A 26,168-nucleotide genomic window follows, 5' to 3' on the forward strand; every position below is an offset into this window, starting at 1 on the left:
ATCCAGTTTTGCAGTAGTACCTGTTGGGAAGACATGTACTTAGATACATTATGATCCATCTTATTGTTTGCAGGAACATTCAAATGTGATCTGAATTGTTAAGTTGTATGCTCATCTCTATTTAACAAGGACATTATTGTTTGCAGGAACATTCAAATGTGATCTGAATTGTTAAGTTTTTTGCTCATCTCTATTTAATAAGTACATGAGCTTGCCAGGTGCATGTTCATCTCAGCATTTATGCATTACCTGCACTCATTGATCTCGAGTGAGGACAGTCTTGTGAATACTGCTCTTATAAACTTTGATGCCCTCTTGCATGTGTGTAAATACTTTTGGCTTGATGGCATTCGGGAGGTTTTCTCAGCTTTATCATGCATTGTCTAATCAAGAAGCTGGATGATTGTTTACGGAAACTTATATTGAAATTTGAGACAAATTAGGTAATTAAAGCCATACATTGAACATTATGTTGGATATGAATTTACTTGATGGTGTTTGTTGCCATCTTATTGAATGATTTTGTTTTGGTCCCTGGTCCTGCAACTCCTTATAGTACCGACATGTATATGTTGACTTAATTAAGTTAGTTAATATGAAGTATTTTTATTTCGTTATGTGACAGAAATTCTTGGTCTGTAGTGTTGAAAATTCATTTCCAGGAACAGTTTCATTTTCTCATCAGTGCATCAAATACACCCATCTAGATGAAATAGGGTGATTATTTATGTTAATTGTTTAAAGGGATATGCACCTTTGAAAGAGTTTATTCAAGTTCAATCTGTTTGATAGATAACCTGGATAATTATTCAAGTTTCTTTCATTATGCTGGTCAACAAAGTCCAGATATTATCAATTGTTTATGATAGTTCTCCTGTTCTACATTTTGATGAATATGTATAATCATACTTCTTAGAGGAAGAGAAACTAGTAGTTTTAGTGGGCTGGCCATTCAAATGTTTCTTTTAGTGGTCATTATGTTTCTATAGTAAATCCTGCTCAACAAGCTCTAGCTTTGATAGTTGTTCTTCTTCATACTTTATGATGAATGCCCCACCACAAATGGTTGTTTTTCTCATTCTTCTCCTCGAGTGAGAGAAGAATGATAAGCATGAGTTCTGCACGTAAACACTCTGTAGCAGGAGAATATACACAGATCTATCTTGAAAGTTTTCGTCAATGTCGTGCTAATTCTTTTTTCTTTTTCTTTTTCTATGACTTAAGCTGCTCTGGAGAACAAGAATATTCACAGAGCAATCTTTATTCTGCTGAGTGTCAATCCTAGCTGGCTGCTTAGTCCACAGGTGTCATCTGCTCTCAATCAAATTGTGGTTCATGCCATGGTATGCCCATCAGAAGAATATTCTTCGTTGGCATATGAAGCCAGGTTAAAATAGGAGGGTAAATTTTACTCTTAAAACATTATAGATATCTTTTTATCCAACACTTCAGGTACATGTATGTCATTCACGTCAAAAAAAGTTACAGCTACATAGCAAGGAAGTTTGTGTTTTAAAATACATGAGTAATAGGATCATTCTCGTCATATATTTGAAGTTCACAAATACCCCATTCTACTATCTTTATGCGGAATGTTATAGTCTGCTCTATGTTTGGTTTATCTCGAGAAGTGGGAGGGAAAAATATTTAAAACGAAAAGAGAAAAATAGGCTGGTGAATAAAATATTATGCAATTCCACCCTTAAGCTTGAGGGCCTTGTTGACGATACTTTCACCTCCTAATTTAACATAACATTGTGTACATTAACATTTGTTTGTCAAAATTATTAAGTGCAAGAGATAATAATAATGTATGTGATGAGGTGATTTCACGTATCTATCCGTGGTGTTTGGAAACAAGTCTCTCTAGTAACTATCGCTATGAAACACTCCAATTAATCCCAAATCATACGATTAATGTGATATGAAAATATTAAATATTCAATATCCTCTAATATTAATGGCATCGTTTCAAAAAATTACTAATGTAGATAAGTTTTAATTGGTTAATTGATGTTCTGGAGATTCCGAGGGGTATATGGAAATATAATCATATTCTAAACTAAAATTTATTATTTATAATTATATAACAAAACCTTTTTCATCAACGTCTTTGTTAAGGCCACTTGCGGTTTCTATTTTCTGGGGGCGGCCAACTTATGTCTTCCTTCCTTGTTCCAGAAGGCCTTTTCATTGGGATTTGGGTGTTTGCGGTCTGTTCGAGAGAGAGAAAAGATCCAAGAAAGAGATTAGCAGCAAGGATCTGTAGTGTCAAATATGGGAAGCGAGGCGGAGCCGGCGAAGCTCCTCCTGCCCTACCTACAGAGGGCCGACGAGCTTCAGAAGCACGAGCCCCTCGTCGCCTACTACTGTACCTCCATCCAATTCCATATTATTCGATTCTTTTTGGAATACTTCTCACCGTTAGTAACCCTAGATTTGGCCCCCTTTTTTATCGTTCATTCGATTGGTTGGTTGCAGGTCGATTGTACGCTATGGAGCGAGGGCTTAAGATTCCGCAGAAGGATCGCACCAAGACCACCAACGCCCTCCTCCTTTCCCTCATGAACCAACTCGAAAAGGTCGGTGTACTCTTTTCTTCTTTTTATTGATTAAATTGATCTTTTTTTTCATCTCCTCGTGGTGTAAAATTCGATATCTTTTTTCTTTTCCGCGTGTGATCGTTTGTTGATTTAGGGTTGCGAAGAATTCCGCACTCTAAAGTTGATATTTTTTTCCCTAAAATTTGTTGATTGATATGAGCTGAATTGCATGTTTGTTAAGGTGCATCTCTATTTTTTTTACTTGGATGATGTTATTGCTATTCAAATTTTGTTTAGATTAATCTGAACCTGTCTTCTTGTTTATTCATGTTTGTGGATAGGCTTTTTGATTACTAAGGATATTAGGGAAAGTGGATTGACTTCCAAGTTGTCGCTGAGCCATGTTTCCTAGATGTACACTTCTGCTTCCCATCATGCAACAATAAGGAATATAGAATTCTATTTAATGAAAGTCACGGTTTTTCTTTTCTGTCAATGTGAAATATGATGAGAAGATTGGTGGGACTACGATTCTTAGAAGTTTCTTCTATTCTGCATTTCATGTTGTTTTGATTTATTGTTTAAAACTCAGCAGTGGTACCAATATGCCGTCTTTTATATATTCACTATAGCTTTTCTGAATGGCCATACATGTATTACAGATCCATATCATTGCTTCCTGTTATGTTCCTTTTATATGGAAATATAAAAATGTTATGAAACTAGATGAAAACGTTTAAAGTACAGGTAAGCTTTGAAAGTCATGTGACCTTTACAAATTAGTTTGTGGCTAGCTACAATGTACCAGATCCATAGACTTAGTGACACAAGAATGTTGATGCTAGGATTGGTGCTTCGTGTTCTTTGAGAAAACAAAATAATACAAGTTCATATTTGTCAAACTTGTGGTCATGGAGGGTTAAATAAGGGAGAACCATAATTATTGTTGTTGAGATTACAAAACTGTTACTTGCATCAATGGGATATGATCAGTTCCATATTTCAGTAATCAGGAAAGATAGAATAAGATCAAAGAATCATGAAGAAATACAACAAGCTATGTGACACTTGTATTATGTGGTGATATTTCCCCAATGGAGCTAAATTGCCGGTAAGATTTATATAGCTGACCTCAATAACGTGAGACAATTTGCTATTCCTATTGCATCAATACTAATAGCAGCCTTTGTCGTCCTATCAGATCTAGAAATGTTTCATGCACTTTTGTATTTCATTGTTTGAGCATGCAATTTGCCTTTCTCTTATGCAAATGGGTTGTGTTGATCAATTATTAAAGATTTGTAATTAAACAGTGTCAACTAAACTTAATTGTGTCTCAAGTAATTTAAAATTATTTTGAGGAAGCTGAATATTTGCAAATTGTACTTGTCTCTGTTCCTTGTCCACTAAGCTTAATCGTGTATCATGTGTTAAATTCAACTTTCACCCATTATTAAGCACAATTGTTTCATGTTAATCTAGTGACTCTCCAGCTGGCAATTAAGACTTTAGTTTTACATTGATGGCTTGGTAATATCTAAAGACAATAACATTTTCTAAGAATCATCATTTAGAAGTTTCATCTGGAAATTATAATTTGAATGGAGAATCTTTTTATTGATGCAAGATGCTGCAACTTCTCACAGGATAAGAAATCAGTAAAACTAGGGCCTGATGACTACCTTTATGTGGAAGGTTTTGCATCTAATCTTTTTGCAAAGGCAGATAAACAAGATCGTGCTGGGCGTGCAGATTTGTATGTATTACAACTTGTTCTTATATTTTCAATTATTTATACATTCTCCTAAGACATTTAGCAGGTTCTTTAGTATCATAAATATCGGAAATCTTATGAGATATACATGTTTCAGGAATACTGCAAAAACCTTTTATGCTGCCAGCATCTTCTTCGAGATTCTGTGTCAATTTGGTGAGCTGCAGCCTGATGTAAGTTATTCACGTCACTGGTAACTTAAAGTTGCCTTGATCTGTGGTTCAATTTGAGCAAGTTGGCTTATGCTGGTCATGATGCACTTTCCAGATTGAGCAAAAACAGAAATATGCGGTTTGGAAAGCTGCAGATATAAGGAAAGCCTTGAAAGAAGGCCGGCAGCCGGATCCAGGTCCTCCTGTTGGTGATGCAGATCTATCAATTTCCTCAAGTCCTTCAAGCAACACTTATGTATGCATTTTAACTTGCGTTGCCTCATTGATTGAGAAAATAATGCAGCATGTTTATTTTTCTTGGAACTAAAACCATATGTTTAGCAAGATAGCTTATTATTTTTCCTCCCTTTCTTTGGTGCTCTTAAGTCTTATACATTTTTATCAAGTATTCTGAACTCTGAAGTCCTGTATGTTTTTATCAAGTATTGATAAATTTTAATGCATACCAAGAGGAAAATGATTTTAAACACAAAAGTTATTGTAACTACATACACCAGTAAGCTTGGCAGAATATATAATTTATCACAAATGCATTCTGATTTCTGAAGGTTCTATGTGCTTATATTAAGAATTGACAAGCTTTTACTTGTGCTTTTTAGAACACATTGGTAGTAATTACGTAGTCCAGTGAGCATGGCAAAAATTTCGTTTTGCCAAGTCTTGGATTTATTTATTTAAAAGGATAAATTAAATCACTAATCCTTGAACTTTGTATCAAATTTGATCAGATCCCTAAAACTCTAATTTTGGTTAACTTTTACCAAAGAGGTCGGCTAAAGTGAGAGTAGTCATCCATATTGCATACGCTTTAATGGTATAGTTGAACAGCATGTTCCTACTTTTTTTACCATGTTCAGCCATGATATTATTTCCTCAATCATAGGAGAAGTCGTATGTTCCTTGGTGTCAAGGAGTGTCCTGAAAGTTTCTAAATCATAGGAGAAGTTATGTGTTGCTTGGTGTCAAGATGTGTCCTGAAAGTTTCTAGTTGTTTCTAAGAACCAAACGTAACAAATTGGAGGTCCTTTTAACATGCTTAGAATAGGATTTGCTGGTGGTTAGGAGTTTGAATCGTCTTGTCTCCTAACATCTTGATGCATCTTTAGACTGTTAATAAATATTCTTGTTATACAAAAGAAATTGCCTAATTGGTTTGCAAAATCTGGAATCATCGTTTTATCCTTTGTCAGGATCTTCAACCAAGTAATAGTTTCTCCTCTAGCCAGCAAGGTGGTGGTGCATCACCTCAGCATGTAGATAAGGTCAATTTTTTTAATTTCTGTCCATAGTTTGCCCAGAAAGGTGTTGCTGATATCTCCCCCTTTTTTTTTTCTTGTGCTACAGAACCTGGGAAGAAATGAGAATTTTGCAGCTAGCTATCAAACTGTTGACTTATCATCCCAGCAAACTGATGGGGTTAACTTGCAGGGTTTTGGTCAATCACCTATGGCACCATCATCATCTTATACCGGTCCTGATTATCCTAGTGATATTCACCATCATCAACCAACGAGCACACCTGAATATTCTGCTTACTCCCAGCAATATGAGCATCATTCCTTTACAAATGAGCATGGACCTATGCCTCCAAATAGTCACTCTCCAGAAAACCCTAGCCCTTCTTTTTCTTATCCTAATTTTCAGTCTTACCCAAGCTTCCATGATAGCACCTTTCCTTCTGCCCCTACGCATCAGCCTTCTTACTACCATGCCCATGATTCTGCTTACTCTCACCAACCTGCTCCTGTTTCACATTACACACCATCAGTGCAGTACGCTTCTGGCAGTGTCAACCAGAATCATGCGGTACAAGCTCCTCCATCTGCTGAGAGGTACAAGTATGACAGCAATTATCAGCCATCTGCGGAGAAAATTGCCGAGGCTCACAAGGCAGCAAGGTTTGCCGTCGGTGCTCTTGCGTTCGATGATGTCTCTGTTGCGGTGGATTTTCTTCAGCGCTCGCTCGAACTTTTGACCAATCCTTCAGCTCAAACTCATTAGTTTGGATTGTGTTGGTGTCATTTATGCCCCCCGAAAACCAGTGCTGCTTATATTGATGCTATTGTTTGTATCGCAGTGTGTGATCCATGGCTAATTTTCACTATCAACTCGACTGGTGGATCTTAAATTTTTTATCATGTGCTTATATGCAGTAAAAAAAAATATAATATGCTCAAAGCTTGTTCTCTACTTGCATGGCGAACTTGAAATAGATACAAATTTGTGCAGGTTTCTTATTAGAGAAAAGCAACTCTACACCCCTTCATGTTAGCGGAGGAACCCTAATCGGTGTTTGGGGGGCTCATAAGGAACCCACTCGTTGGGCCATCCACCATGTAATTTCCCTCTCTCTGATCGTCGCATGCTTGGTAAGAAGTACTTGCAAGTTATTTTAACCACGCATTAATTTCGATATTGAATAAGGATGACAGCACATTGGATCTCGCCATTATTGATCTAATGCATTAATATCGATTGATCTGAAATAGTGCTAGATTTATGAGCTTGACCACCTCATTAGATGGTGGATTCATTGCTTGGATGTTGCTAATCCCATAAGCGTATCCGTTGGGTGGAGAACACCAGCAATAAGACGAAATCCACTCTCTCAAAATCATGTTCCGTTGATCCTCGAATGAACCATATATACGATGGATTAACTTCCTTGAGATTCGTGCAACAGCTAGCTAGTAAATGGGTGTCAGGCTGTGCAGCCGCATCACCTGAAATGAGGAGTTGGGCAGAGTCGGGTCCAAGATTTACCCGATCCGATAAAAGCTGTCGGGGATCCAAAATTCCATGTCTGCAACGCATTTGATACAATGAATAACACACAAATTTTATGAAGAGAGCACTTATAAAGGCTCCCCCACGCACAGTCAAAAGAGTCCAAACCCGCTCTCGGGCGCAATGCATGGCTTTGATTGAAATATGGAACAGAAGAATAGCTCCCCGCACACGCTACCAGACACTGTATTAAATTACACAGCATACGTAGTTGTAGTGCACACACCACCACACTCTCAGAGACTTAGAAAACTCGCCTCTCGCTTTCAAACCCTGCGAACACCATTGCTGAAAGCATCGAATAGTCCCACCCCTTGGCAGCCTCCCAAAGTCAAACCCCAGCTCAGGAACACAGCCATACAAAACATACGCTCCCTGGTTGATGATCATTGTTTAGTTTGATTGCTAGTTGGCAAATGAGCCTTGTTTGTATTGAGAATGAGATCCAATAAATTCTTCTTGTTGCATTTTGGGTGTGCCGTGGTGCTCATCATATCCCAAATTAAAAGAACAGGGCTGCATTATGAGTGATTGGAATGAGCATGAATTGTTGCATTGTTTCCTGTGACACTTGGCGTTGATGGCGAAAATAAAACAGCATGCTTATGAAGTTGTCTGTGATTCAAAATGTTACGGAATGATCAACATATAGAAGCCAACTTGCACCACAACGAGTACATAAGGAACTGAAGTAACAGGGAGGAGATACAAGGGAAACCAGTCGAATTTACTTCCATCGACATCTAATTCTTCATAAAGGCGGCATTATGACTTTAGATATCGGATTATCCTTTAGAACAAGAAAAGACAAGAAGCTGTAGTAGAAGCTAAGGGGGAAAAAATTAATTGCCTGACTATCCCGTGTATGCCATCGATCGCCAATGAGTTCATCATCTAAAACCCATGTTTTTTTGACCTACTTCTGTGGCTGAGACCCGAAGAAAGTTTCCGAAATGGCTCGTGGAATGCCGTGAGCAAGAACAAGAGCCGGTAGAGTATCGCAAGGGGAAGTCTCCTGCAAGATACAGCAGCACCCGCCGCCTCAGCCTTCATGCTGTTGTGGGGCAGCAAAGAACGGAGAGCGAGAGAGGGCCAAAAGAGGAGAAGAAGAAGAAGGAAGATGCGCAAGTAGATGGTGGGTGGTGGTGCTACTCGGAGATAAAAGAAACACCAAGGAGAAGATGATGGGGGTCTTAAAGAAAGAGGATATGAGAGAGGAATAAGAAAAGGGAGGAAGGGTGTTGCCAAGAAGATGACGAGGGTTTTGTTGACTTCCTTTTCCCCTTTCTCCACTTCATGCGGTTTCTTGTCGGCCTCTACTCCGTCCAAGCTGATAAACATCATTATCATTTTACTATCATTACTTACTTCCCTGCATGATAATTATTTCCCCCCGTTTCTTGTAGAATGCATGCATTAATTAGTTCCATGTGACAAAATCTACTCATATATATATATATATATATATATATATATGTATATATATGATGCAAAGATCCAATGGATTGTCAAATGGGCGATTGATTTGACCGCTGGCTTTGCTTCCGAAGCACGGGTCTCGAAGGTGGAAGAGCGCGGGTGGAGATTTGGGGAATCCAAACCCGACAACAGCGGTCGGGTTCAAGCCCGGTTTGAAGGGATGTGGGGCCCAAGAATGTTCTCCCACCGCCACCGCCCCGTTCGCTTGCATCCGTCAGCGTCGTCCTCAAGAAGCTGATCCGAGAGTTCTTCCCTATAGCTTAGGCTCTTATAAGTGAGCTCTATCTCTCAGGGAAATTATGAGAGAGAGAGAGAGAGAGAGAGAGAGAGAGAATGTGTGTTTTGGTGAAAGAATCATTAATTCCAGCATTTGTTTTCATGTTCTTCTCTACAGTGGAAGCTGCACAAACAAAAAAGAAATAAGAACAGTAACATCTCAGATTAATATTTCTGAGCAGCTCCTCTGTGGAAGATCAAGAACAAATCTTTGGCTGCAACATATCCCTCTATAATGGAGAGATAAACACAAGTATCTGCAGAAAAAGACATGCCTATGTTGTTCCAATTGGCCACTTGCTGTCCAGCTTTTATCACATTATTTCTCCTTCGACTGCACTCCCTTTCCAGCTCAATAGTTGCATAGTCTAATATCTCTTTGCACTAATTATCCAGAGATGACACAAGATGTCAATTAATTAATGATTCCTTTCAAGAACCATGTTGTTCTTGACTTTTCTTTTCATGATATATAACATAGGAAGCATTGAGGGGACTAAAGAGAGAGTCTCATGTTACTAAGTATCGAAAGAATGTCATATTTTGATTGATCCACAAATTAATAGGCTTAATCTGTGGAGTTGTATCGGTGTCCAATCTAATGTATATTAATTCTAATTTGTTTGACTCAAACCCAATACGATGATAAAAGAATAACAATGGTAAATTACTTTTATCTTTAAAACAAGAGGCAAAGTAACAACAATTAAGAATAGTCAGAAAATAGAAAAAAAGATAAGAATTTAATACATCAGTTGCCCCAAAGTTCTGTTCTAAAGGATCACTTTGCATGTGGGAAGATGACCAAATGAACAACATTTCACATGGTTAGATGGCTTGACAATAGAAAGCTACTTCACATGGATCATTCATGTCCTCAGTCCAAAGACTGGCTAAAATCTTCCATTCTTTCTTGTTTCACATGCTCTTGCTTCCAAATATACACCACCTATTGTTCCCATTTTGGAACCATGGTGTGTGTCCTTAATGGCTACTCAAATTCAAGGTGGCACTATGATGACAAGCAATTCAATGTGTTGCATAAGCTTTGATTATTCACCAAATAAAAAAAAAAAGGTCACCATAGCACATCTCAACTTTCTCTCAACAGTAAGATTAACACTAATAACATTTTGTGCCATAACATCCTCTGACTGCAAGGCAGACAAACTTTAAAAGGCATGGAACTTGTTCAGCATGCCATCATCATCATCATCATCATCATCTCTTATTTCAGGCAAAGTTTAAAGCATATTATCTCATAGAATGAAGTAAAACATCCCAATGTCCTCCATATCACTAAATGAAAGAACTATATCGACAGATAGTAGCTATAGCACAACACATGTAGCAAATTCCATTCAAACATCGCATCTACTCCACCATGAAGAATGACCAGAATTGAACCAAAAGAAAGCCAAGGCAGTGAATGTGCTGCATTCTGTGGTTTGAAGGATTCTCCAGAGAGCAGAGCCCCTCACATAATAAGCATCAGAACTCCAGAGAGAACCAGAACCAAGTAGTTGAATAGGCAGATGCTGGTTCCGAATGAAGAACCATTAGTGGTTGATGACTCGGAAGATTTGGGAGCAGAAGCGATTCCGCTTTGGGTTGGAGACAGATCTGATGGTTTCTTGGTTTCTGGAGCCGGTGCCGGAGCTGGTGCTAGAGGCGGATCAGTGCTGAAGATTGCTAATGGAAGCAAAACCTTATCGATCTGATAAAGTGCCACTGGAGCTGTTGACCAGACGCTGCTAGATATCTTCGAGGTTGCCCAGTTTGAAACAACACGAATGAGCCCAGACGTGTCGGTGACATTCAATGCATACTGCCCGCCAGCGAATGTACTGACCGGGTTCGAATTGCTCAGGTTCTTGAATTGAGACAGTGAGTAGAACTTAGGGAAGGCATGGTAGAGCATCAGGGTCCTCAGTTGGTTTTGGGTAAGATTGCCGAGGTCAGACTTCTCGAGGGCTGCAAAAGCTGAATCTTTTGGCACAAAGATGGTGATACCTTGTTTGCTGCTGTTAACCTGGTTCTGAAATGTATCGATGACTTTGGTTTGCAGTAGGTAGTTGAGGAAAGTGCTAAAAGGGCCAGCAACTGAAAGTAGGTCAGTGAGGTTCACAAGATGTGGTGCAGGAGCAGGAGCAGGCGCAGGTGCCGGAGATGGAGGTAGAAACGGGGCTGGAGGAGATTGTGCAGTCGTAGAAGAAGAGATCAACAGAGCTAGCAGAGTGCTTGCACAAAAGATTGCTGTAAGCCCCATTTATCCAAATCCTCTCCTCTTCCTGTAGTATCACTTTGCAAGTCCCTGCAAGAAATCTGATCAGAATCAACAAACATATGCATACAAAACCCATTTTGATTGTTTGATACGAAATCACTGAATAATATCTCTTATGAAAATAAAGTTGTCATTTGGATTTCTTGTCTGAAATATTAACCAAGCAGAAAGAATTTTGTTCCATGCAATAGAGAATCATCAAATAACCATCAGACAAGAAGGCTACACTGCTAGAGCTGTCTCTGCAGTGGAAAATTGTTAAGCTCGAGGAACACATGGAAGATTGAACCTTTCGGAATTTAGATCCAGAAAAATAGTCATCGAATTGGGAAATCAACGGCAGGGAATGAACCACAATTTTTGTAGATCATTCACATCCCAAGGGGGGAGCATATCAAGATGACATATGGAGTCAGAGAAGAAAAATAAACCCACAAGGTGAACGAATGCGATGCATGTTGATGTCTTAATATGAATGGACTGCTTCATCAAATTGAATGAGAAAGCACAAACATGCATCTGTCTGTTTCCTAAACCCCAAGTACATGAAAGCAACATCAATCTCTTCTATTGTGTTCAATCTTTAACCAAATAATAATAATAATAATAATAATAATAATGTTAGGAGAAGCAAAAAGACTAGTAGGTACAAAGATCTATAGCCATTTAACGAGAAATCATATCAGAAGGAAATCATGGACAATTAGACACAAAGATCTAGAGGTGATTTACCAAAGAAAGAAACAGGATCTAAAACCATAATCTTCATACGAAACTATTACATCATTACCAATCCCATGGTAGGAAAACCAGGAAAATGAGGGACAACATTGATCCCAAACAAGATCTAAAAGGCTCCAACCCTAGATTTACTTCATCCAAAAAAAAAAAAAAAGAGGGGACAAATCCATCGACCAAAAGAGTTTTGACAATAAAACATATTGCAAGTGAGAATCAAGAAATTCTAGTAACCTGAAGCAACGGAATCCCTGCGGAAGATCTAACACAACAGAAGGCAGGAAGAATCTCAAAGAACACACTGCAAGTGGAGATCACCTTTGCCAAAGGATAATGCCACATATATTTACAACAGGTACATATAAAACCATAATGAGGAAACTAAATGCAGCGAGGAGGATGGTTTGAAGAACTGACCAAACCAGAGGAACTGCAAGGTGACCAGGAGAAGCACCAGCTCAATGGAGGTGGGGCTGTGAGGGCAGTCTAATATAAAGTGGAGTGGAGTGAAACCAAGGGTGGCAGGTGGTGGTGAGGTGAGTAGGTAACTGTACCAGAAGGGGCCTAAGGTGGAGGCGATATGAAAGACCAACAGGAGAGAGAGAGAGATGCTACACCTTAGAAACTTGACAACCCATGTCAGGTAGGATTTCCAGACTGACCTTCCAACTAATACCCCTTTTCCTCTTCCTCAAACAATGTCCACCTTGCACTCTACCCCAAGTCCTGACACCAAATTTATCATGAGATGCATCATAGTTCTCACTGCTACTTCTTGGAAGTTTGTCATAACGTGAGAAAACATTTGGTCTCATGGACGGTGGGATAGGTATAACGATGATCATAAACTTCTTATATGTGATTTTGAATTAGAAATGCTTTCGAATGGTAAATTAAATGTGGAAGCGGCTATGGATCTTGCAGCTGATCATGTGGTATCACGTCCGTGGACTAAATAAGTACGTACACCTTGAGAGGTATTCCCGACGGATGCCTTTGACCTAAACGATCGTAATCGGCATTGGCATTACTTTTACTCTGCGGCAAGGATCGGCAGGTTTGGTAGGCGCAGCAGATTTTGTCCTTGGCATCACGATAAGTCTTCCGTTTTTAATTGTGTTCCACGGTCAGGGTTGTGCGGAAGATGGTCACCATCGGGTCGGTCCCCTCGCGTAAACGTGTTCCAGCGAGGCACGTTAAGCGAGAGCGTGGACTACTATTTGTCGGTCGGGAGAACATCTCGGCTTGCGCGGCGTTCGCCGCAATAATCTCGCGAGATTTTGCCCAGGTTCGGATCTGGAGCTGAGACCCGGATCCGGATCCGATTACATTTCCAGAGATTTGACGTGGATTTAAAACACGTTAATGTTTTTTTTTTGTTTTATTGCATGTAAAATTACAACTTCGAGTGACATTTCACGTCTAATCATCTCATACGTTGATTCTTCAAATGCACTCATTAATTAAGATGATCATCCAATTTCCACACCAAACATCTATTCATACCGTGTTTCATTATCATTACAAAATGTGTTCAATGATCGAAGAGGATTTGTCATTATGAAACCAACCCTTCTTATAATACAATCTCATCTGTTATATCATACCAATGCAAAGCCTAAAATGGCCAGCAAAGCACCTACCATGACTAATTAAATGTCGCGCATGTGAGCCGGCTACTCACTACCTAATCTGTGGCCTTCCAATCTCATCTCCACATATCTGCTGGTTATTATGGTGAATACTACCTGTGCTTTGGTTAATGCCATTTGATATATGTTTCTTAGTGTAACACATCCACATCAACAAATCAACGCAGTTTCCTCGTCCGAGACAACAATGGGAGCAAACCGCGCATGTTGACATCTTCATCATCAAGAATTGAATTACGATGTATCGGAAATTAAGCTTGTTCTTGATGAGCAAGTGACCGACTCTAAAGATTGATGGACGATGGACAGGGGGACCTTTGATTGGCATAAGCCACCAAATAAGCCGTCGAAACCTTTTCCTACTCCCCACAAACTTAAGTTTGAGACTTGTTTGGTAAAACCGAGTGAAACAATGATCATGGATGTGTTTCCTGCTATCATTAGTCATCATCCCACATAGATAAAGAAGCTATGTACCAACCTCACCGAGCTTGTTTTGCTGCATTCGTGAACTAGTAACTTGCGTACACCATTGTGTTCTTTTAGTACATACGTAGTAAGTGACATGTTACACCATTGTGTTATTTAAGATGAAGACAGAAATGACCATGGTCAGTAGACTAAGCAAGGAATACAGTAGGACTGCTCTTTCCTTCCCTTCAGGAACAGTCTTGGGTACAAGCTTGTCAATGATGTGCAGAAGAGTTACCTCCAACTTCTGGTACAGTGAAGAATGTGAGCTACCATCGAATGATGATTCTTCCTCGATATTAGAAAGGATTAATGTGTTGTAGAACTTACCTGCGGAAGTTGCATTTGGGCCAATGAGTAGTCGATGATGCTTTTAGCATTCCTGCAACAAGTTCAGAACTCATAAACTGGTTGTATACAGCAATGCTTAAGCAAATGACATTAATGCATCTATCAGTACCTTAGAAGTAATATGCCCGTGTACACTTGAACTGCAGAGATGGTGCAACCAAAGCTCAAGGGTAAGTTGTCCTTCGCAAGATCTGAAAGCCCAGGATTCACTTGCACGTCAAATCTATCAGAATTATGAATCGGTAAGGTTTGTGTCGCAGGACTTAGGTTTTGAGCAAGCATACTTGAGAACCATCTAAAGCCAATGTCAACTCCATAGCCCGCCGTCGGCTTCATCACCAACATGATGCTGTTCCGCACCATGAAAGAGTGCAGCATTTGAAGAGCTTTCTACAGTGATCCAACAGGTTTTCCTCATGAAACATAACATATCATGGTAACGCTGAGTTCGGTCAAGTTTCTACCTCACATAGCGCCAAAGGATGGAGAGGAAGACTACCGAAACAATATCGACATTCATCACCGATCAGTTCCGTGAATTTCTTGGAGCTTCTGTTCGTAATAGCTGAATGTAGTCTTATGGCTCTTTCGATGTTCCGGGGATCGTACCCTCCCACGTCTGATGACGACTTGGCTGCACTTGCAGGCAGTAATGGAGACTCACTGGGCTTCCTGCAGGACATGTTCCTCTTCAGCAAAGAGGGTAAGAAGCTTTTAGCATGTGAAGTTAAACATAGCTCGGCAGTGCTTAAGCTTGGGTGGGCGAGCATTGTTTCTGATATTGGGGATGAAGTGGCTCTCTATATGGGAGATGGAAGCTACAATTGAATTAATATCATGCTTATCTCCGTTGAGAGAATGAAATCAATGGTGAGAATCCGAAGCCAAGCATAATATTTTATGAAGCAATTCTCCATGCAGTGGCAGCAAGCAAAGGATCGGCTGCCAACTGTGTGTACAACCCTTGTAGAGCAACTTTGGGTGTTCGATTTCACTACAAAATACTCATATTTCGGGTGATTTTTCAAGAAAATAATTATATTTTAGCCCAGTACCCTTTTTTACTTTTTTTTCTTTCAAAAAATACTCAAAATATTCTTACAAAAAATTTCTCAACAATTTTTTTCATCTGTTTTTTTACCAACATTAAACTATTAAAGTATTTTTATTTTTTTATTGAGGTACTGAAAATACTATAAATATTATTTAAAAAATATAAGTGATCATATTGTGTCTCCTTAGTTGTTATAATTTTGTAGATAATTAAGATATCATATTTTTAGGCTTGTAGTTGGTTTGACTAAGGTTGGGAATTCATTTGAATCACTTATAATATTTTTAATAAGTTTTATAGTATTTTTATTATGATTGTCAAAACATTGTAATAAGTTATTTTTTTATTTTTGTTTGGGGGAAATTATTCCTAAACTATTACAAATACCTATTTGAATCATAATATGATATATGAAATAATTTTTAATATATTTTAATTTATTTATAATGTTTTTAAGTAGATATTATAGTATCTTTGTTGTGGTGGACCAAAATATTATCACAGGTGAAAACAATTTTAATGGATAATTTAAATATTTTTTAAATTATAGGAACTATTTGAAAAAAAAAAGATGAGGTACCTAAAATCACTCATATATATATATATATATATATTTTTGTGCAAATCGAAAATTAATTAATAAACCAAATATTACATACCGTATGGATTTGAGCTCGTACTAAATGGGGAGTCCACGTCACCCCTGACATTTTCCACTGGTGATTCGGTGCTGCTATAAGGGAAGCTGTGTGTCATTTCACTGCGGCAATTGACTCTCGTGTCCTTCGCCACTTCCCACACAATAAGTGCCTCTTCCGATAACATGCGATGAATCCCGTGGGTGAATGGCTTCCGCGAGCTTCTTTGCGTCAGCGAGATTGCCCACGGCATCGCTTCCTTCTCCGAAGGAACAGGGGAGAGGGCGAGCTGCAGTGTATGTGGCTGCTGTGCCTCTGAGGGCCGCCAAAGGCCCTGCCCAGATGCTCATGTCTGCGGCGTACTCGCTGGGGGTTTGGGACCTGCAGCACTTCATGGTCGTCGTCAGACCAGTTCCGTCTCGGTCGCAGGTCTCTCCCTTTTGCTCTGATTCATGATTCCATCTCTTATTCATTCGATACCATGCTCATCTTTCGGAATAAACCCTTTGTTCCCGTTACTTCTCTGATTTGATTCTGCTGGTCTTCCCTAATTTTACTTCGATAGCTTGTTGCTTCTTGGTGCTTTTGCTCTGCCTTGTAATTGCTTGAGGGTTGTCGTCAATGACAAGTATTATGTAAGGCTGAGACCTATTGGATATTGGCATAAGCTTGCCTCTAGGCTATGGCAGTTGGAGAAATATGTCTTCGGACAATGAACAGATGCCTATGTCAGAGTCAATATTCGTTACAAACTCATAGGAACAGAGCCCAATAAACTCCGCGATCATGTGTGGGTTATTTGCTGGATTAGTAAGTTCTTGACAGTAAATCAAACACATCGATGGCAATTCTTGGACAGGAACACTCTTGAAATCAAAAGAAAAAAAAAAAGATGGGAAACATCAATTTGTTATTTTGTTTAGAAAACTAGTCAAGTAACCACATGTCTGTTTTGTTAATTTTGGAGTTCTTCATTGCTTTTAAATATATAGCATCAGGTATTGGATATGAATAGAGCTCAATGATAGCTGCATGTGGAAAATTTCCTATAACAATTGCAGAATGTCGAAAATTAATGTAGAACCTAATCCTATTTGGTATAACTTGGTAGCACAAACTATCACTATAACAAATACCATGCTCATATGTATCATATAGGAACATAGTAACATTTCATATAATATTTCTATATATATATATATATATATATATATATTATAACTTAATGAATTAACCAAATGCTTACAATATATATCTTAATTTGTTTCAAGTACAATATGTTTTAAGTATTATAAGCAATAAAACCCCAACCTATAAGCCTAAAGCCACTTTGAATAAAGTGGGAGCTAGGAGGTCAATAAGCACAAATGTCAACATTTTAATTTATTAACACATTCCTGATACTGGCCTCTACTCATATTCTCATGGTAAACTAGATGTTGGATGAAACATGTATTAGATCAGAAGTCCCATTTGAGTGACGAGCTAGAATTAGGACTTGCTAAGTTCAAGCAATTTATAGACCTGTACCAACCTTTAGTGATCAATATCCACCGACACCAAATTTCCATATTGATCTGTGTTGGCTACTACACCAAGATCCACTTTAATACAAGGAATACCATCAGCAATATGTAGTCCAGCTCCTGATATTTCATTAAACTGGTATGTATTGCCCATATCAACTCGTACCGATCATTATCATGATGGTAGGTTTTTCGAGAGGCATCCGCTCTTCAACTTAGAAGAGGAGATTATGTGCAATTCACATTAATGAAGCCATAAAAAACTTACAACAGCAAATTACCTCTTAATATAAATTTATAAATGGTTGGTGGTTGAAGCACTATTATTAATGTTTTTTTTTATTTTTCTAGCCATATATTGATTATTATGGTTATGTATGCCATTTTATCATTGCCTTGTTGGATTATGTAGCCTTATCTAGTTAAGTAAGATATATTATAAATATGATTAGAATCTTATTATGGTTATCGGTCAATAGAAAAAAAGTCAAATTATGGTATAATTCCTTAGGAGATGACCTTGATGGAGGAGCTCTTTTAATTACTTATCATAGATCCTCTACTTTTACCTATAAATAGACAGGATCTCCTAGGGACTCGATGTGGGTACATAGATACATGACATTATTTAGATATTCTCTCATCTCTTCTTAGTCACATAAACCAGTTATTGAGAGATTATAGATTTCCTCTCATCTCTCCTTTGTCCATAATCCATCGCTTATAGCAGTCCTATAAAGAATAAGAAGAGATGAGACATTGAAACGAGCTTTTTCTGTAAATCGACATCACTGTAGTTTTTTGGATCCGACGACGGTGCACCTACAGATCAGATAAAGGCTTTCTGAGCAACATCGAAAAGGTACACATCGTAAATCTAATATATAGTTATTTGATTTCAATTTTTGATATTAAAGTTTTTCGTATAACAATAATATAATCATGGTTTTTATGTTTACATGCCCATGTTGTTTTTATACTTCTTGACAACTAAAATAAGATACTAGGGTAGGACTGAAAATTTCTTTCGAAACTTCTCTTCATTTAGGAGGTTGCAAAAGCTTTCTATACTTCCTAATGTGGGCCATGAAAATAACAAATTGCCTGGCACACTAAGTGTAGAGTTATATTTATGGAGTTTTAGACACATGTATCCTCTAACAAAGGATATGCATATTTCATTTGTCTTGCAGGTGGTCGTCTTTGATTTTCAGCCTCAAGATCCTGAGAACTTCTATGCGTTACTTTCTGTCATATCTCAAAGACAGATACCTGGTAGGTCTATCCCTTGTTATGTTATGGACGTAACATCCTTTCTTGCATGGATTCATTCTTTTCCATTCAAGATTGTAATAATCCAATAACTGTTTTTTGTAAAGTCATTGTAGTGCCTACTTGTTATCATTAGATTTCTATTTTGGCATTTGTGTGTGTATGCAAAGCAAGTGGCTTCCAGAAAATCTAGCTTTGCCTTGCTATTATTGTCCATTTCTCTTATTTTTGTGGACTACAGAAATTGATGCCACAATTAAGCAGCCATAGCATCAAATATAGGTGTCATAAATTTGCTACTTGGGAGTTGAGTTTCTCTCGACTCCTCAAGTTTCTAGAGTTGCTTCATTGTGCTCATTTTATGAGTGGTTGATTTCTCCTGACCATCCATAAAACTGATTTTACAAAAATAAAATGTTCTTGGTTCTCAACAATATGCCTTTGCCTTTTGTCCTCTTCTTTAGGAGTTGTTCTAAAAAGAAAGCTGCAGAGGATACCTAAAAGTCGGTGCTGGTTTATTGGATTTTCTGATGACGATGGTGTTGAGGTGGCCAACAAATTCAGTGAAGACTGGTCGACTCATCTGACTGTTGGAAAACATGACTGCCGCCATTTCACAAATGGTAACATATTACTTTCCTTTAATTACTAACTCCAAAATGCACATAAGTTCCACATTAAAAAGGATGCAACATATAGGCTTACAGATGAATCCTTCAATACTTCAGTCATGGTGATTAGTTCTAGATTTCTCTTTGAAAACTAGGAAAAGTTCTCCAATATTCCAAAGAAACTGCAACCATTTGTAAATTAAATATTAAATCAATTCTATTTTTTAAGGTTTAGTTGGAACATGCACAATTACTACTAGAGTTATTGACAGGTTCATCATATTTCTAATTGGTGTATATTTAAGTGTAGACTTTATTCCTTGGTTTGAATAAATGGTATTTCATGTGGAGCACATGCTATTTATAACTTATTTAGACCATATTTTAAACAAAAATTTCTCTTTGGCAATTTTAAGGATTGGTGGAGTGCTTAACCGGACAGCAACATGTATTGAGCTATCTACAAGCGACATCCAGTGGCTAAACTTCTGGATGCTGGAACAAATTTCTCTCCCTGTAAAAATACACAGGAAAAAGGCGTATTTGAGCTAATTGTTCTTTTATATATCAAATATATAATCTACGGTGACAGTACACAGTACTACATATGACAAGGCTATATGGTGGTGCTCCGCTTCCTGTGTACGCTTTTTGTGCTGAATCTTATTCCTCGTACAATTTGTGGGATTGAAGGATAACATTTGTCTCACGAATCCTCATGTTCTCTTGCCTGCTGAAGATGGAGACTTTTCTGAGAAGTTCTTATCCATAATTCTGTTTGATTTCCAATTTCAATGGCGAGTATCTGTTCCACCAAGTCATCTGCATGTACAAGGAATCTCCTGCCTTTGGTCTTCAACTACGAGAGGGACCTCCCTCTCCTTTAGAAACTGTTGTGTACATGTTATGGCTATAAAATCAAGCATGCAGTTCTCCAGTAAAGAGGTCAGGCATACAGTAAAATGTGCAGTCCTTCACTTTGTAATGGGGCGTCTCTTCTTTGACAATGAATCTCTAAAGGTCTGTCATTAAACTTATATGTATTTGCCACTCGCATAGACTTCTTATGTAACTTGATCTTGTCATCAGTCTTATCATCGATGAATTCTCCATGCATTTGAATTGTTTCTTCCCGCAATGGTTTCTAGAAACAGAATAGATGATATCTTTTTTCGTTTTAGTGGTGCCATTTTCATAGTTTGGTAGTGTAAATAGTATTTATTTGTGCTGGCTTGATAAGACTGAACTTTAGCAGATGTGAGAGTTTCACAAAGTGGAATCTCCCTTAAAGATTTTACCCCTAAGCAGGAAGATTAAGAAATATATAAATTTCATATCTACATGTGAAAAGACTTGTAAAATTTATCCATCCTCTCTTGTACAAGGAAAATAATAGATAAAAGAATTTAGATGAACCCCAGTTCAAAATTATTTTTAGGGAGGAGTACACAATGGAGTTTATACTTCAAAATATACCTAATTTCCATCACAAAACATTCACGAAGCAAAAAACACTTGAGCCAATCTTACCTCAATCATTTATGTTAGTGAGATCACATTAGATGTCTATTTCCTCTTTTGTTAACCATTATTAAAACACGATCTCGTTACCGACTGACCAGACACCGGTGCTGAGTCCGTCTTGACAAAGGTAAAATATGTTTATATTGAAAATTTTATTATGAAAAGAAAGATATTGTATATTTATATAAATTATTTTTAAAAAAATTCTGAATTAAATTACAGATTAATTAAGGATCAGAACATATAGGAAATAAAATATTATTATTCCATATTTACCTATATCATGATTTTCTATCATGCCTCCGTTTGCATCAAAGATGTTAATCTTGGATCAATGTAATTAAAATATTCTACGGGCGAGAGATTTTGTGAGTGAGTCTACTGGTTGGTTAGAATATGTACGTGAGAAATACGTAATTGACGTAATTTGATATTTAATAAAGTAAAAGTTAATGTCAATGTATTTTATGTGAGTGGAACACTGGGTTGACACGTAAGTAGGTGACACTAATAATGTCATATTATATTGTAGGAGTAGATTTGAGTAGTATATGAAAAATGTTTTGACTTTATTATTAAAATAACCATTACAATGAGTTATAATTTAACTTAATTTAAAAATTAAAAAAAAGTCACGAGAAATTAGTCATAGTTGAATGGAGAATAACATGTGACTAAGGCGACTATGCCACACATCGATTAGAGTAGCAACTGAAACAAGAGTGATTAGTTGGGTGTTTTGTGACTACTCGTAGATGTTATATTTATTCTGGCCTTGGACCAAGAATGCCTTCGTGTTAAGATTCTTTACAAGAAACGAGTCAGGAAATAACTTAATAGAGATATTATTTTAAAATTGAGAGACGAAAATAAAGTTTTTTTTATATGATGTGCACATAAAATATCATAGAGTATAATAGTATTTATGTGTGAATTAAGCATTGTGAAATCAGTTTGAGTGATAGGGATTTCATTATCATCTCCGGTGATAATGTCTTCATTGCCTCCATAGTTGCCTCCATACTTGATCAATTAGCTTATCATATAATTTTTTAAATGACATTAGTGAGTCATGTATCCGAATTATTGCTATCAGTTCCTTATATTCGTCTCTTAGACTATCAAGAATATGAATAATGATTTTTTCATCACTTAGGGGATAACCTATTAAAGCCAAATCATCTATAATAACTTTTAAATTTTGTATATAATTAACAATAGTATTTTTCGCTTATGTTATTTTCATTAGAGTAGATAAAAAACTTAGCATGTAAGTGTGAGAGCGATTGGTGAGGGAAAATAACGTTCGACGCGTTGGGAGATTAGTACGGAGGAGTCGTGCATCTTCATCTTCGATACAATATTAGAATCCGAAAGCAAGAAGAATTATAAAACAACAATAGGATACGCAAGGTAGAACAATAGTAGTCACCAATTAGATAGAGAAAGAGAGAGCAAGAAAGATGGAACCTTATTTAAAGCAAGAATACCATGAAAAATTTGTTGTGAAAAGGGTAATTTCATTTATTAAGGTAATGCATATTTATGTAAGTTGTGAGGGAGAAATTTTCTTCGTGCTTGAATAATATATTCAAATTATGTACTTAGATTTATGATTGATTTTCAAACCGATCGATGATTAAAATATAAAAATAAAAAATTATCATTTTATATTTATCTATATTGTGATCTTTTCACATACACGACATTAGCTCTCGTTTCATTCTCTACCTCAAATTCTCAACTAATTCAGTCTCCGACCATAGCATTAACCTAAAGTTCCAAACTTGGGGGGCACTATTATTAGATCATCTAAAAATTAAATTGCACTGATTAACTTTTACAAGTAAAATGGACGAAAATTTTCATGAAGGTGGTGTTTCTCCGGCAGCATTCTTCGCTGTTTGTTCCTTCCTTTGCTTTGAATAAAGCAGGAAATATATTCTCTGGAGCTATCTATGTAAACAATCTTATCTCTTTCGTAGCTTGCAGCTACGAGTAACTTTCAAATTAAAAGCTACATTATCACAAATGGGATAGTTTGGGTCTTCCCCTGCCTGCATTATCACAATTAAAGGCTATGCACATCCCCACCAGTCATGAGATTGCCCACTACCATCACACTTCGTACCATGATAGATCGAGACATCTTTTGACGCATTGATCAACCCTGTTTATTCCACATACATCAAAAGAAAAATGCTCCCATATTGTTCCTATCATCGTCATCACCATCATACCTTTACTCGAGTCGAGAGTTCTGAAGGAGAAATAAAAGGATTTTCAAAGCGTTGGGAACAAACATGTTAATGCGGAATAATTCTTTTCCCTCTTTGTATCAAAATAGGTTCCTCATCAAAATACCAACTTGATATCAAAATGCTAATATCAATCAGCACAACATAAACAATAGAGCAATAAATCAATCACACAGTGAGACCAAATCTTTTAACGTGGAAAACCCAATGTGGGAAAAACCACGGGACCGTAGTCCACCTCCTCCTTCCACTATCAATAATACTGATAACAGGTTTATAGTAGGTCTTCTCTAGAATAACTAGAGGATCAGAATAACATTAAGATCATAGATCTTGGCTCAAGGATAGCATATCTTCATCACTTAGGATGGATCTCCTCAAAAGGGAATTCTGGGTCTCACAGAGTAGATATCATAGGAAAGTACCTTAGAGAGGGTAAACTGTAGATCAACACCATTAGGATTGTAGAGTTTGCTGCAAGGATTCTCCACATAAAATTTGGACCAAAACTGATAACGTTTGGCCACCGATCGTCAAGCAGAAAACTCAGAAACCTAATCTTTCTCTCTCTATTTCTCTCCCCTCTTCTATCTGCACGCCGCAAGCTGCACGCTGCAGACTGCACGCTGCACGCTCACTGTGCACGCTGCCCTCTCACTCAATTTTGCCCTTTCTCTCTTAATTACTGATTTGGGCTCAATAGACCCAATTGTCCAAGCCCACATATGGGTTGAACCCAACAATTCTCCCCCTCCAGCTCATATGATGGGCTGTACCAAGCCCGCTCTTCGCCTACATGCTTCAAGCTTCTCCTTAGGCAAAGACTTTGTCAACATATCTGAACCATTATCATTGGTATGCACCTTTTCCAACTGTAATTCTTTCATCTCAAACACATCACGAATCCAGTGATATCTCACATCAATATGCTTGGATCTAGAATGGTATGTTGAATTCTTAGAGAGGTGAATAGCGCTCTAACTATCACAGTAAACAGTATATCCTTCCTGTTTCAAGCCCAATTCCTGTAGAAACTTTTTCATCCATAAAGCTTCCTTGCAGGCTTCAGTAACTGCTATGTATTCTGCTTCTGTGGTTGATAGAGCAATACACTTCTGTAACTTAGACTGCCAAGAGACTGCTCCTCCTGCAAATGTCATCAAGAATCCCGAAGTGGACTTCCTGGAATCAGTATCACCTGCCATATCTGCATCTGTGTACCCTTCTAACACAGGTTCATCATCACCAAAACATAAACACAACCTGGAAGTACCTCTTAGATATCTTAATATCCATTTCACTGCTGCCCAATGTTCCTTTCCAGGATTTGAGAGAAATCGGCTAACAACTCCAACTGCATGAGCTATATCTGGCCTAGTACAAGCCATAGCATACATCAAACTGTCTACTGCAGATGAGTAAGGCACTCTGAATATTTCTTCTTTTTCTTTCTCACTTGTAGGACATTGTTTCGAACTCAGTTTGAAATGACCTGCAAGTGGAGAACAAACTGCTTTGGCTTTACTCATATTGAATCTTTCTAGAACCTTTTCAATGTAGGTCTCCTGAGATAGCCAAATCTTCATTTTCTTCCTATCACGAAGAATCTTCATGCCAAGTATTTGTTTCACCGATCCTAAGTCTTTCATGGCAAAAGACTTACTTAGCTCTCTTTTAAGCTTTCCAATTTTTCCAACATCATGGCCAACAATCAGCATATCATCAACATATAGTAGTAAAATAATAAAATCATCATCTGAAAATTTCTTCATAAACACACAATGATCAGATGTGGTTCTATCATACCCTTGGCTCATCATAAAGGAATCAAACTTCTTGTACCACTGTCTAGGTGCCTGTTTGAGTCCATATAAGCTTTTCTTAAGCTTACATACCAGATTTTCTTTTCCCTTGACTTTGAAACCTTCTGGTTGCTCCATGTAAATTTCTTCTTCTAAATCACCATGAAGAAATGTTGTTTTTACATCAAGTTGCTCAACTTCTAAATTCAAGCGGGCAGCCAAACCAAGAACAACTCTGATAGAGGACATTTTTACAACCGGAGAAAATATTTCTTCAAAGTCAATACCTTTATTCTGACTGAATCCTTTCACAACTAGTCGTGCCTTGTATCTTTGTTGTGAGCTATTATTTTTAGTCTTCAATTTATAAACCCACTTATTCTTGAGAGCTTTCTTCTCTTTCGGCAGCTTTACCAAGTCATAGGTGTGGTTCACAAGCAAGGATCTCATCTCTTCTTGCATGGCATTTGTTGGGAAATCATGGGGGGCGACATCATATGCGCAGCGGAAGAACAAGAAAACAAAAATCCCCGATTCCCAAAAAGATGTTCGTCGTCGTGCGAAGATTGGTGCGCAAAATCCGCAAAACACAAAACTGCGTATAGAGATTGTGTTACCTAGGGAGATCGTATATCCCTGTTTCCTTGCAGATCCTCAGGAGAGGGTGAAGGAGGTCAAGCGTCCTCCTCTCTAACGGTGATCCACACAGCAGGGTTGCGACGACGCTCCTCAAAACTCCAGGCCTACTCTGAGGTGGAGAGGGAGAGGAGAATAGGAAGGGCAAGCAAAGACTCTAGCCTATGAGGCTGTGAATCCCTCCTATTTATAGAGATCCCGTGTCAAAACCCTAATGGGTCCTTTCCCTAGTGGGTATTGGATCTGCATCCAATAAGACAAGGGCTCCGTCGGATATCTCATATCCGAACCTCTACTCATCGCAATGCCTACCATA

General features: G+C 37.8%; 3 protein-coding genes and 1 long non-coding RNA gene across 5 annotated transcripts; 2 read left to right on the top strand and 2 right to left on the bottom strand.

Annotated features, from left to right (window-relative positions):
* Positions 1 to 2,131: 2,131 nt before the first annotated feature.
* LOC103977880 (protein HOMOLOG OF MAMMALIAN LYST-INTERACTING PROTEIN 5) lies at positions 2,132 to 6,680 on the top strand. The gene is made up of 7 exons (XM_009393529.3): positions 2,132 to 2,371; positions 2,482 to 2,582; positions 4,190 to 4,299; positions 4,415 to 4,490; positions 4,585 to 4,725; positions 5,681 to 5,752; positions 5,835 to 6,680. The coding sequence occupies exons 1-7, from the start codon at positions 2,278 to 2,280 to the stop codon at positions 6,489 to 6,491; spliced, it is 1,251 nt and encodes a 416-aa protein (XP_009391804.1). The 5' UTR covers positions 2,132 to 2,277; the 3' UTR covers positions 6,492 to 6,680.
* A 3,558-nt stretch (positions 6,681 to 10,238) lies between these two features.
* LOC135607225 (fasciclin-like arabinogalactan protein 7) lies at positions 10,239 to 12,682 on the bottom strand. Of its 2 annotated transcripts, none has more exons than XM_065098874.1 (2): positions 12,475 to 12,682; positions 10,239 to 11,346 (listed from the first exon to the last, which is right to left on the bottom strand). In XM_065098874.1, the coding sequence occupies exon 2, from the start codon at positions 11,299 to 11,301 to the stop codon at positions 10,510 to 10,512; it is 792 nt and encodes a 263-aa protein (XP_064954946.1). In that variant the 5' UTR covers positions 11,302 to 11,346; positions 12,475 to 12,682; the 3' UTR covers positions 10,239 to 10,509. The 2 variants fall into 2 exon arrangements, with proteins under 2 accessions (XP_064954946.1, XP_064954947.1); XM_065098875.1 differs by lacking the exon at positions 12,475 to 12,682 and adding an exon at positions 12,292 to 12,311.
* Positions 12,683 to 14,647: 1,965 nt separating this feature from the next.
* LOC135606639 (uncharacterized) lies at positions 14,648 to 15,290 on the bottom strand. The gene is made up of 3 exons (XR_010484869.1): positions 14,996 to 15,290; positions 14,816 to 14,921; positions 14,648 to 14,722 (listed from the first exon to the last, which is right to left on the bottom strand). It is a non-coding gene; the product is annotated as an uncharacterized LOC135606639 (long non-coding RNA).
* Positions 15,291 to 16,372: 1,082 nt separating this feature from the next.
* LOC135607226 (uncharacterized) lies at positions 16,373 to 20,748 on the top strand. Its single transcript, XM_065098876.1, has 4 exons — positions 16,373 to 16,652; positions 18,943 to 19,024; positions 19,486 to 19,644; positions 20,049 to 20,748. The coding sequence occupies exons 1-4, from the start codon at positions 16,431 to 16,433 to the stop codon at positions 20,114 to 20,116; spliced, it is 531 nt and encodes a 176-aa protein (XP_064954948.1). The 5' UTR covers positions 16,373 to 16,430; the 3' UTR covers positions 20,117 to 20,748.
* Positions 20,749 to 26,168: the final 5,420 nt, after the last annotated feature.

The sequence above is a fragment of the Musa acuminata genome, chromosome BXJ2-3, assembly GCF_036884655.1.
Source record: "Musa acuminata AAA Group cultivar baxijiao chromosome BXJ2-3, Cavendish_Baxijiao_AAA, whole genome shotgun sequence".
NCBI lineage: Eukaryota > Viridiplantae > Streptophyta > Magnoliopsida > Zingiberales > Musaceae > Musa > Musa acuminata.

What these genes read in the sequence shown, in the direction of transcription:
- LOC135607225 (XM_065098874.1), bottom strand. Translation starts at nt 11,301, where the DNA reads ATGGGGCTTACAGCAATCTTTTGTGCAAGCACTCTGCTAGCTCTGTTG.
- LOC103977880 (XM_009393529.3), top strand. Translation starts at nt 2,278, where the DNA reads ATGGGAAGCGAGGCGGAGCCGGCGAAGCTCCTCCTGCCCTACCTACAG. An exon ending in CGTGCTGGGCGTGCAGATTT is followed by an intron (nt 4,300 to 4,414) that starts GTATGTATTACA and finishes TACATGTTTCAG; the next exon opens with GAATACTGCAAAAACCTTTT. An exon ending in CACCTCAGCATGTAGATAAG is followed by an intron (nt 5,753 to 5,834) that starts GTCAATTTTTTT and finishes CTTGTGCTACAG; the next exon opens with AACCTGGGAAGAAATGAGAA.
- LOC135607226 (XM_065098876.1), top strand. Translation starts at nt 16,431, where the DNA reads ATGGCTTCCGCGAGCTTCTTTGCGTCAGCGAGATTGCCCACGGCATCG. An exon ending in CAGTTCCGTCTCGGTCGCAG is followed by an intron (nt 16,653 to 18,942) that starts GTCTCTCCCTTT and finishes TTTGTCTTGCAG; the next exon opens with GTGGTCGTCTTTGATTTTCA. An exon ending in ATCTCAAAGACAGATACCTG is followed by an intron (nt 19,025 to 19,485) that starts GTAGGTCTATCC and finishes CCTCTTCTTTAG; the next exon opens with GAGTTGTTCTAAAAAGAAAG.